We start from the raw sequence: 12,227 nt of genomic DNA, 5'->3' as shown, positions 1-12,227 counted from the left end.
ACTTTGGCCACCTCATGCGAAGAGTTGACTCATTGGAAAAGACTCTGATGCTGGGAGGGATTGGGGGCAGAAGGAGAAGGGGACGACAGAAGATGAGATGGCTGGATGGCATCACTGACTCGATGGACGTGAGTCTGAGTGAACTTCGGGAGTTGGTGATGGACAGGGAGGCCTGGCATGCTGCGATTCATGGGATCGCAAAGAGTCGGACACGACTGAGCAACTGAACTGAATTGAAAAATTGGATTGCTCCTGAGCTGTGTCTCAGCATCTCTTTACAGTGTTTGGTTGGTCTCCTGGCTTTAAATATGCAGGTGACCTCTAAATGCTTATGTGTGGTCCTCAGTGAGTCCCCTGAACTCAGACTCACATATCCAACTATCTCCCTTTGCAGTGGTGTTCAATAAGCATCTAAAACTGAGCATGGCCAAAGGAGACTTCTCACCTCCTCCTCTCTCCTTTCCCCACTCAGTCTTCCCCATTGGAGGGAGCCAGTGTCATGCCAGCTTATCATCTAGGTGTGTGCTCATCTGTCAGCTCTTCAGAGAGGCCTTCTCTGTCCATCCTTTCTAGAATTCTCCCCACTTCTTGATCATTCCCCCATCCTCGCTCCCAGAGAACAGGGATCTTACCCATTGTTTGTTTACTGCTATGATCTCAGTACCGCAGAGAATGCTAGACGCAGAACGAGAGCTTACTAAATATTTATTGAATGAAAGAAACACTGAATAAATGAATGAGTGAAAAAAAGGAAGAAAGCAACTTAACAAAGAATTTGCTAATGATTGGAGTGTCGAATGAAAAGAATTGGCTCAATTCTAGAGATGTTCCTTAAGTTGATTTTTTTTTAATCTAATTCATGCATTCCTTATGAATTTTCTTCAGTGAATTTGGGCTTCAGGGATAACTAGAGTAGTTAGGGGTCTTGAGGAAAAATATTTACGTTTAAGCAGTTTGGGGATCTAATAGTAGCAGTCATTGATGAAAAGATCCTGAGTTCAGAGACTTTAAATGCAAAATTCGATGATTATTAGGTGCTTTAATTTTCAAAGTACAGTCGAATTGCTTCCCGGTCATCAGAATCTTTGTGGAAGTCCCCCATCGTTTTTACCCTGTTGAGAGTGAGCGTGATGGGTGGAAAACAGGCTGCCATGTTCAGATCTGCAGTGTCTGGCTGGAAGGATGTCTTACAAGGAGGTCTCTTTGGAACTGACTTCTGAGTGTTAATTTCTTCTACCAGGAGATCAGTAAACGACCCTTTCCACCTGCTGCCATCCGAATTTGGAATTTGGTGGCTTCATTGAATTTTGTTTCTGCTGGATGAATTTCCCAATCAGTTTCGAGGAGAAAGGAGATGGCATTTTTTTTTTACATCTCTGCTGCTCTGCCAGCTTCTGTTTGCAGGGACGATTCTCTGCATCCAAATTAAACTTCAGATGATGGTATTTTGCCCCTTTGCAAACTGATGAGTTGGGAAGCCTCGTGCTTATGAAAGCACTGGCTTGCTATCTTTGGCCAGTATCTAGATTGTGAACTGGTGAAATTTTGAAAACAAAATCCCCGCTGGCCACAATAAGCAAGTTGAATATAGAAACTACAGTGCCACCTGCTGGCATTCTGAGGGAAATGCAAGTGATGCTTAGGAGAAGCACTTATGTAACAAATAGATCAAAAATGCAAATCCAAGGATAAATATTTGAAATGCATAGTAATTTGAAGAAAGTAGGTAAAAATAATGAAGTTATAAGTCAGCATTTTAGAGAGGGAAATATCGACTCATTTTGTGATAACTATGTAATAGAACATAAATTTTCTGTAATGTGAATTTTGGAAAAATGGGTTGAAAAATTAGAAATCAACGTTTGAATTTTTCAGACAACTTTATATGCACTATATCCAGGTAGGGAGACTTGAGTATATTTTGGAAAGACAACCAAGCTAACAGTGCCTCAGTACAGCTCCTTGCTGGCCTCTAACCAGTCAGGGAGCCTTGTGCCTCTGGAGACTAGGCTTTCCTGCAAAACTGGGGTTGAATTAAACAGTGGGTAAAATTCCTTACAACTCAATAAAGCATATTATTCTAAATCAGCAAAGGACTGGAAAAAACTACTATTTCTTTAGACCATTTTCCCATGGAAACATTTCTTTCAGGAAAAGTGAAAGACATATACATATTTTTAGTTTATTACATAGTTCGCTAGTTTATCAAGAGCTAGGGATAGTTGAAATGTTTGGTACTAAGCCATTAGGTCAAGACTTTCCTAGTCCTAAGAGCGAGTCTAAAACTCGATGTGCCACTTCCTTTGCTGTCAGAGGTCATCTACAGAAAGCCTGCTGATGGTGCTGGTTGGTCATAGCTGGTTGCCATAAGGTAGACTGAGCTACAAATGCAACAGAATAAAATTTAAAAAAAAAGTTTAAGAATTCAAACCTTCAGCATCAATATTACTTTCCTGCCTTAATCCCCACTCACCTAGCCAGGGCTTCACTCTGTTGTCTGCGGGCGTTTGCCTGGCTTCTCCTTTTGTGACCCTGAGCACTTGGCTCGCATGTGTGGCCGCTGCTTCTCCTCCACTTCCTTGTCCTTCCTGTTCTTACTTCCACCACCCCGTGCCCCTCCCCTCCTTCCCCGTCGTCCGTCAGCTGTTGCTACTCCTTCTTCGCGCGTATTTATTCCCGTTTGTCATCCTCCGCCCGTTGTGAGCTCCACTTGTTCATGATTGTCCATGTACCTTACTCACAGTAGCATCAACACTGAGTCATTGTACCGAAAGAATGAAACTTTGAGGTGGTTGTTTCATGGAAGCCTTTCAGGTAAATATTTGTTTAGGTATTTCCATTTACTGTGTGGATCAAAAGGAAGAGAGTGTATTTTGGATGCTAAATCTGGCAAAATGTGTTGAAAGGTAGGTTTTCCTTTTGTCTTTTTGTGTTGGCGGCATGGTAGTATGGGCGAGAAACTCAGCTACAGGTCTGGCTCTTCAGTGGTCAAGTCCTTTCCCCTGTTTTCTGTTCTTTGTTCTTAACTCTGTCCCCTCATGGACAGTAGGAGCCAATCCACCTTTTGTGCTAGTCAGAAACACTTTTCTCGCAGACTTGGGCTCTGAAGGTGCTTCCATTCTCAAATGTCGGTCAGCCATCAGCCAGCACCGATGCAGTTATTCCAAAGAGAGATGACTTATCACAGGTGGCTCTGCATGAGAGGAAGACCCCAGCCCCTGTCTGGTCAACTTAAGTTCTGTAGGTTCTTTTTTGGTCACTGTATTGGGCAAAAAGTTCACTCAGGTTCTTCTGTAAGATATTATGGAATAACTCGAGTAAACTTTTGGGCCAACACGGTACTTCTCTTCCTGATTGTTTCCGTGGAACTCTGCCCTTCTCACACTAAAGAGTATTTCACCAGATGCCGCCTCCGCGCTCTGCCCTGGGTGGATATAGGTGCAGTGGAGATTCAGGCGTACATCCTCTGAGCTCCCCTGCTTATGTTCTGATGCAGATTCCTCCTTCCTGGCTTTCCTGCTCAGCAAACTCAGGGACACTGTGCTTACCTCTCACTCTGGACCCACCTGGTGGAAGATGCTGTTGCACCTCGGCTCTTCCCCTTTTGAAAAAAAACAGTGTGAACTTTCTTTGATTCTTCTGCCTTCTTTCCTTAAGTTGGCATCTGTCTATGTATTTTCTGGAGAAAAGTTTAATCACCTAGTCTGGGACCGAGTTCACATTTCAGGTTCACACACTGGCAGCCTGGGGAAGGGAGGGTATGGGCCAAATCAGATGCCCAGACATGTATTAATGAACTTGGACACATTTTTAAAAACATTGAGTTATTTGCTGTCACTTAAAAAGGTGAAGCTCTTTTTAAAAAAAAAATAAGAAGTGTATACTTCTGGCTTCACTTTGCACTTTGGAGGATCTAGTGAGACATGTAGCACAGTTGCCAGATGGCAGCAAGCGACCAGAGGAGCTGCATCCTGGCTGCTCCCTACCTGGGGCTTCCGGTCTCCTGTGGCTTGTTGTCCTTGGACCTCTGCACCTCCTGACCTCTCCTCCAGATGACCACCTTACTCACATACTGGGACTGTCTTCTCATTATGACCCATCTGCTGGGTCTGTGTTCTCATTGGTCTTCTCTTTCCCATTTATATGAAAGACTTTTTAAAAAAAGCATTTATGTATTTATTTATTTGACCTGTGAGGTCTTAGTTGTGGCACGCGGGGATCGTTGTTGTGGCTCCGTAGTTGTGGGGCACGGCTGTGGGCCTAGTTGCTCCGTCGCGTGTGGGGTCTTAGTTCCCTGACCAGGGACTGAACCCGCGTCCCCTCCCTTGCAATTGGATTCGTAACCACTGGACCACCAAGGACGTCCCTGAAGGACCTCTTAATGGAAATAACTTAGCATGTAGATAATGATTCACAGAAATGACAGATACTTCAATGATCACCCAGTCAAGTCCATTCCCTTCATTTAATATAGGTCGTACCCTGGAGTGAATCTTTAATTAGTGTTGACACGTGGCACATTAGCATGTTTCTAGAAAGGTGGCAGATGGCTGGGAAAGGCTGTTGGTTAATATTCTGTAGAAATTTGCCAGGCTCCGTTAAGCTGATTGATGCTGGGTCTCACTAGTTAGGAGGGTCTTCAGGTCTCACATGAAGGTAAGGTTCCTTGATAATCACACTTGTTTTTCTTTTGTAGGAATCCTCTCCATAAGTCAAACTCGGAAGACAGCTCTGTAGGTCAGTACCACTTTTCTTGGTTTAACCATTGCTAATGAATTATTTCCTTTTGATGCTTTATAGACCATATAAATATGTGAACACACAAAACCTACAAAGAACCCTTCCATCCAGAAATAAATGTTGTTAAGATTTTGACAGCTTTCCCCTTATTTTCTGTGTTTATGTGGGTTTTAAAAAGCATAATTTGGATCATATTCTACAACTGAATATATCCTGAGCATGTCCCTATATGATTGAGTCCTTTTCACAGTAAAATTCTAGAGTCTGCATAGTAATCTGTCATGTTGGATATGCCATAATTCAGACAGCCAGTCTCTTCTTTGCTGGGCTTGTAAGTTGTTTGCAGTTTTTTCTCTATCACAGAGAAGTGCTGCTACCCCTGAAAATCCTTGAGCCTACCCATGATCATGTCTTTAGGGTGTGTGCTCAGTTGTTCAGTCGTGTCGCTCTCATTGCGACCCCATGGTCTGTAGCCCGCCAGGCTCCTCTGTCCATGGAATTTCCCAGGCAAGAACACTGGAGTGGGTTGCCATTTCCTTCTCCAGTCTTTAGGGTAAATCCTTCAATTTGGAGCTTTTGAACGAAAGATTATGCACAATTTAGATGTTCTGTAGTTTATTTCCTTGGTTATAAAATCGACTTTTCTAATTTTGTCACATTTTATTCTGTTTTGCTCCAAGAAAGTCTGGCAAAGTAGTCATAATTAGGAGCGTAAGTGCTGAAGTCAGTCTTTGATTAGGATTTGAATCGTGACTCTACCAGCTGCCTAGTTATGACCTCGGGCAAGTCGCTTGTGTCTCTAAGCCTTGGTTTTCTCATCCACCAAATGGAAATAGGAATACATCATATGTTCAGCGTTAGTGAGCATTAAGTGAGATATGCCATTAGATACAAAGTGGATATGGTCAATGCTGGAGATTGTTAGGTCTTGCCATTTTTTTTTAAAGCTGCACACCCATTTCAAAAATATTAAAATGGGAGGAGAGGAGAGTATAGCTTACAAGAAAGTGAAAGTGAAAGTCACTCAGCTGTGTCCGACTCTTTACGACCCCATGGACTATACAGTCCATGGAATTCTCCAGACCAGAATACTGGAGTGGGTAGCTGTTCCCTTCTCTGGGGGATCTTCCCAACCCAGGGATCGAACCCAAGTCTTCCGCACTGCAGGCGAATTCTTTACCAGCTGAGCCACCAGGGAAGCATAGCTTACAAGAGAAAAATCCTATTCTGAGATTGCCTGAGAGAGAGGTATTACTAATCCCATTTCTGCTGCCACCTTTCATGGCTGATACTTGCTGTCTTGTTTAGCCCAAAGGCAGCAGGCGCCTTCCAGATGCTGAGAGCAGAGGCAGCCTCAGGCCCCAGGCTCTGGTTTCCCTCCAGTGGTCCTGGGGGTTGTCAGAGCGTAGTGAGGGCGTCCTGCTTTGACAAATGATGCCCTTAGCATGGGAGCCCTAGGCATGGGGTTTCCATGGGTCTGTTTCATGCTGCAGTGCCTGGCACCACCAGTCTATACCATGGAAGCCAATAGCACGTCACTCCACAGGGCCCTGTTTCCAGTGGCCGTGGAGCAACCGGACCCCAAACGGGTGATGAAGCCGCAGCTTCGGGTGTGCCCTGTCCCTGAGAACAGATAGGGCTGCCGCCGCTTCATTTGATTTTTAAAGAATAAGGGGCCACCCTGTTCTTTCCTTTTCCTCACTTGACCCCTCTCCTCTTGCTTTTTAAAAAGTATTACATGTTCCTGAGGATCACAGGCCGACCAGATAGGAAAAATGTCTAGCCATGACAGTGAATTTGTGTTTCACATCAAAGTCACCCAGAACCATCTGGGAAAGATGGAGGTGTAGGGGGGCGTGTCTAGTTGGGAGATGTCACAGCAGGGTGACAGTTTGCTTTTCTCATCACGGTGCCCTGGGTGAGCTGTAGGTAGGTCACCAGGTAACCTGAGTATCAGAGAGGTGGGACTCACACCCCGCCCATGTCATAGCTAGACCCACACCAAAGGGAGAAGGGTGGGTCAGCCCCACAGACCTGTGAAACCAGCCCGACTCACCAGTGTGCCCAGCACACATCAACCATTCTGTTCTCTTCACAAAGCTGGGATAACAGAAAAAAATCAAGGGTAGATCAACAACAGAAATAACAACAAAACAAAGTTAACTTTTTAAAGCATCCTATTTGTGGTTCAGTTGAAATCATTGTGGCTGAGACCAAGGGGGGAAACTATACCACAAGACAAGGCAGAATTAGACACAGTAGTTAAACAGACATCAAAGTGAGTATAAGTATGCATGTTTTGCCTGCTTTTTTTTTTGATGTTTCTTTATTTCTCATCTTAACTCCATTGTACCATTTCTTGCTCTTAGGAAATTTGCATTTCTTTTAAACAACTTTATAGGCATTTCTAAGTCTTTTCACAAAACTGAAAGAGAAAAACTGTCTTTTTTTGTGAAATCAAAGTATTCTGACAAGCTTTGAATTGTAAGGAAGAGGTTACTTTGGTTATTAATGAATTTATTGCTTGTGCCTTTTTTTTTTTAAAGGAAAGGGAGATTGGAAGAAGAAAAATAAGTATTTCTGGCAGAACTTCCGAAAGAATCAGAAAGGAATAATGAGACAGACTTCAAAAGGTACTGTAACACAGCTGGCGGACAGTAGGTCCTTTCAGCTCTAAAATGTTAAGACGTTTGGGCTGCTAATCTAAACGGATGCTGTAAGTTAGAATAAGTCATTGCATGTGCCCATAAACTGTTCAGCTTTTCTGACATTCCTATCATTACTTTAAGACTTCATCCCAGTGGGTTTTCTTTTTTTCTTTTCTTTTTTTTTTTAAATCAAAGAAAACAAAATGGAAAGAGTTCACAGCCCTTTCTTTTCATAGATCTGACAGCAGAGACCAAATCTTTCCTTTTCTCAATCACATCAACCTCAAGGAGATCTTTCCTGGCCAAGATCGGCCCTAAAAGGGTCTAGAAAGTCTTGGCGTTTGTTAGTTTTGGACCCTCCCCCCTGCCCTGCCACTTGGGGCCTTTGCAGTCTTCTGAACTCTGGTGCTTTTCTGTGGCAGGGACAGTTACGGGGCCGTTGCCCCTGGAAACTCTGTCTAATGGGCTGACATCATGGGAATTTGCCCAGGCTGCTTTGTGAAGGGAGTCCTGCCCTCCTCTTGGCCATGTCTTTTGTTGTTGTTTATATAGTAAGTAAATATGTCATCCCTTTGAGGCCCAGTTATATAATTTATGTTTCTCCAGCATTCAGACAGGGAGGGGAAACAAAGCTACTTCCAGATTCCAGTCTGGCTGGATAAGGTTATCATTAGATGAACATTTTTAGTTGCTCACCACTGGCATGACTTCTTTTCTTTCACGAAATCTCAGTGCCCTACCCTGTGCAGAATACACAGTTATTCATACACACGGAAATGAGAAACACAGGCAGCCTGTATGCCAGGGGCACACCTGGTTCCTTGGCAGTCGTCAGTGGGCTTATTTAAGTTGTCTTGCTCTAAGGGAGTTATACTTAAACATTCACAGTTTCTCCTTTTTGGGGACACACCCAGCATCACTTGAGATTCAAAGTAAACCCCAGATTCTAACAAAATCTTATTTAGAAAGGAAGAAAAGGAGAGAGACGGTGGGAGGAAGCCAACAGTTCATCGGCTCACGTGGATTTCTTTTTAAACCCAAGCAACTCCCTCCACCACCGGAGGCGTTGCAGATAGTAAAATGAATCACCGCCAAGGCTCTCTCTCCCCTTACCTGGCACACACCATCACTCTTCTAGCACAAGGGACTGAGTGGCTAAGGGAACTTGAGCGGTGTTTCTGGACTGATTGATTACAAAATGGAAATGAGATAAGGAAACACAGGGGAACATAAATTCCAAGGTAGGTCCTGACCGTGATGCATTCCCACAAGTCTGCAGCCAGACTCGTTTAGTCCGTAGTGCAGCATCCTGATGACACCGATGGTGGTGATGTGTGTGTGTGGGAAAGACGTGGTGGAGGAGAAAGGTGAGGGGTAAGAACTCCAGCTACATGTGACAGCACGTCTGCGCCTGACATAACCTCCCCACGCGCTGATCAGAGGCACCTACGCCAACGTGGCTCTCGTATTGAGAGCAGATGGCTATGTTCGCTTTTCAGGAAAACTCTGCCAAAGGATGCTAATCGAGGAGTTCTCTTTCCCTCTGCAGTTCTGGCTGCCTTCAATTCCAGACTGGAAGTTGAGTTCCCCTCACAGGGTGGAAACATATTTATGACAGAGGCACTTGCAGATATCCACATAGATAGTACCTTTCTTCTAATGAACTGAAAATACTTCACGCCTGTGATTATATTTACTTGTGCATGTCCCCTGAGGAACACCAGTCAAACTGTTTTATAAAAATCTAGGCTTTTACCTACTCCTGTATTCTTGCCTGGAGAGTTCCATGGAAAGAAGAGCTTGGCGGGCTGCAGTCCACAAGGGACGCAAGGAGCTGGACACGACTGAGTGACTAACACACTTCACAGGCTTTTACCAGGCTGTGAGCTTTGCTCTGCGGCAGACACTGTGACCTTCAAGTTCTCTGTCTTGAAAGAGGATTCTCTTTCCATCTTCCATAGAAACATTTTCTTCTTGTTAATGTTTGAACTGGAAGGACACAGACAACCCTTGTCTGAAGAAGCCCAGGGGTGCTTGTCTCCTCTAACTGGATCTTTAAATTGGGTCTCTGCCTGACTGGTCACTCCAAACTCCCTGTTCGTCTTCTTCCAAAACTCCTCCACTATACCCTCTGTCACAAAATCTCTGATCATTTTGAAGGATTTGTTTCCATGGTAACATCCATATGTTCCTGGAGCTGTTTTCCAATGAGACGGGCTCACTGGCTTCCCCAAATGCAGCCCATTCCTGCTCCTGTGGCTCCATCAAGAACAGGGTCCTGAATCACATCCTTTAGTCCTAGATGACACACAATCAAGACTGGCATCCTGTTTTATCTTTCTGTTATCTTTCTCATTCTTATTGTTTTTCTTCTTTGATCTCTAGGAGAAGATGTGGGTTACGTTGCAAGCGAGATAACAATGAGTGATGAGGAACGGATTCAGTTGATGATGATGGTCAAGGAAAAGATGATCACCATTGAAGAAGCGCTTGCTCGGGTAAGAGTGTGGATGTCTGGTTTACATTTGTGAGCACCTGACCTCCTTACATTGAAAAATGTTGAGGATGGCTATAGACTAAATGTTTTTGTCCTCCCCCCATCCCCCCAAATTTATATATTAAATCCTAATTTGGAGATGAGACCTTTGGAAGGTGATTAGCTCTTCAGAGTGGAGCCCTTATGAATGGGATTAGTGAGCTTATAAAAGAGGCCACAGGGAGCTCCTTTACCCCTTCCCCTGTGTGAGGACACATGCTGTCTGTGAACCAGGAAGTCAGGCATCATCAGACACTAAATCTGCCACCTCCTTGATCTTGGACTTCCCAGCCTCCAGCACTATGAGAAATTTCTGTTGTTTATAAGCCACCCGGTCTATGGTGATTGGTTATAGCAGCTCAAAGAGACTAGGACAGGGGCATCAAAGGGTAAATGGATAGACTGATAATGATAGATTACTCAGTAAACACCAAGGAAAAGTTAAACAGAACCATTATAAACGCTAGTTCTAAAAGAAGCCCTCCACAAATTAAACTTTGAATAAAAAGACAAGCTATATCTCTAAACCTTAAACTTTAGCTTGCTTTCATTTCTAAGTAGATATTAATTACAGTTTATTGTGTGTGTGTGTGTGTGTGTGTGTTTTGCTCTGAGTTAAATTAGGCAATAAAAGAAGCCTTTAGGACACTGGAGTAACATTTATGATAGCAAGATAGCAGTTCCTAAGAGATTTCCCACTTTGTTGCCCAACTAACTGACTGATTAATTCTTGACTTTGACTTTGAATATTTGGTTCACATGGTAGACAAGTCATAAATTAGGCAGATTTAGAATTTCAGGTCACTAAGGAATCATTGAGTGAGGTATGACTTTACCATGAAACAGAATCTTGAAGGCATGAAACCTTGAAATAGTGACAAACATACTGAGAGATGGTTTAATCACTTAAGTCGTGTCCGACTCTTGCGACCCCACGGACTGTAGCCCTCCAGGCTCCTCTGTTCATGGGATTTTCCAGGCAAGAATACTGGAGTGAGTTGCCATTTCCCTCTCCAGGAAATCTTCCTGACAGGGATCGAACCTGGGTTGCGTGCATTGGCAGGCGGATTTTTTACTGCTGAGCCATCAGGAAAACCCAGTTAAATTTATAGAATACCCGACTGTACACATCAGTAATTTAAAAAAACATTTAATATGTTGCTGAGACAATCCTCGGGGAAAAAAATGCCTGAGGGCAGTGGGAGGTGGGACCTGTCCTAGGAGACCTGAGGTCTAAGGTCACCACCAGATGCCCGCCTGCTGGCTTCTCTCGCTCTATTGAAGAGGAGCAGGGGTGATCTCAACCGCCAGCATCCCTGGTGGGCTGAAGCTGTGCTGGGGCAGTGATGAAGAAGGTGACAAGTGACAACATCCTGTCCATGCTGCTGATCACTTTCACCTGCCCTTCACCCTCAGTCTGGTCTCCCACTGCCCCACCCACCTTTAGCCACCCAACCTAGCTGGGGCAATACATCCACCGTACATCTTCTCTACAGTGCCATTCCTTGAGCGTGTCATGCTGCTGCTGCTGCTAAGTCACTTCAGTCGTGTCCGATTCTGTGCAACCCCATAGACGGCAGCCTACCAGGCTCCCCTGTCCCTGGGATTCTCCAGGCAAGAACACTGGAGTGGGTTGCCATTTCCTTCTCCAATGCATTAAAGTGGAAAGGGAAGGTGAAGTTGCTCAGTTGTGTCCAACTCTTAGCGACCCCATGGACTGCAGCCTACCAGGCTCCTCCGTCCATGGGATTTTCCAGGGAAGAGTACTGGAGTGGGTTGCCAACTTGGAAAAAGCCCAGTTGAATTCCTAGAAAATGCATGTGAGAAACACAGACCTATATTACCATATTTTACCATGGTGGGCAAGTTGTGTCCTTACAGTCTGGGGAGTGATACTGTTACATGCCTTGTGTAGTCATAAAATGGAAGCTCTGAATGCAGAAGCTGTCTGCTCATCCTGACAGCATCCGTGTTTGGCAAGAGAGTTGCATAGCATGCATCAAACTCAGTTTTCTTGGAGCAGAAGAAAATGTTAAAAGCATCAACTGAGTTAACACAGTCAAAAGTTAACACTGTCAACTTGAGGGGCACGTTTCTATAATTGAAAAGGAAACAAAAGAATACTTTCAAAGTTGGGGAGGAAAAAAAATTAGATGCCCTTTCTGAGCTGATACCTTTATCAGCTAGCCATTGTTTGCATGGAGTCAAACCAGGAGTCAACTCCATGAAAAGGTGGCACAGCTGTGTGGACGTGGATGGAGTTTTAGTCCTGGAGCCTGGCTATTGCCAGGCTGGCTGCCTTT

General features: G+C 44.3%; 1 protein-coding gene across 4 annotated transcripts in view; it reads left to right on the top strand.

Annotated features, from left to right (window-relative positions):
* Positions 1-12,227, top strand: part of SASH1 (SAM and SH3 domain containing 1) — a 265,093-nt gene that overhangs the window by 185,331 nt on the left and 67,535 nt on the right. For all 4 annotated transcript variants that reach the window (XM_010862553.1, XM_010862555.1, XM_010862552.1 and 1 more), the window contains exons 5-7: positions 4,697-4,737; positions 7,287-7,373; positions 9,774-9,886. In XM_010862553.1, coding sequence (XP_010860855.1) covers positions 4,697-4,737; positions 7,287-7,373; positions 9,774-9,886 — 241 coding nt within the window. The remainder of the gene's footprint in view (positions 1-4,696; positions 4,738-7,286; positions 7,374-9,773; positions 9,887-12,227) is intronic.

This window comes from Bison bison, unplaced genomic scaffold (assembly GCF_000754665.1).
Source record: "Bison bison bison isolate TAMUID 2011002044 unplaced genomic scaffold, Bison_UMD1.0 scf7180017864483, whole genome shotgun sequence".
In the NCBI taxonomy this organism is placed as follows: Eukaryota; Metazoa; Chordata; class Mammalia; order Artiodactyla; family Bovidae; genus Bison; species Bison bison.
The sequence above is the reverse complement of the archived record's forward strand: the minus strand, read 5'-3'. Positions and strand labels throughout refer to the sequence as shown.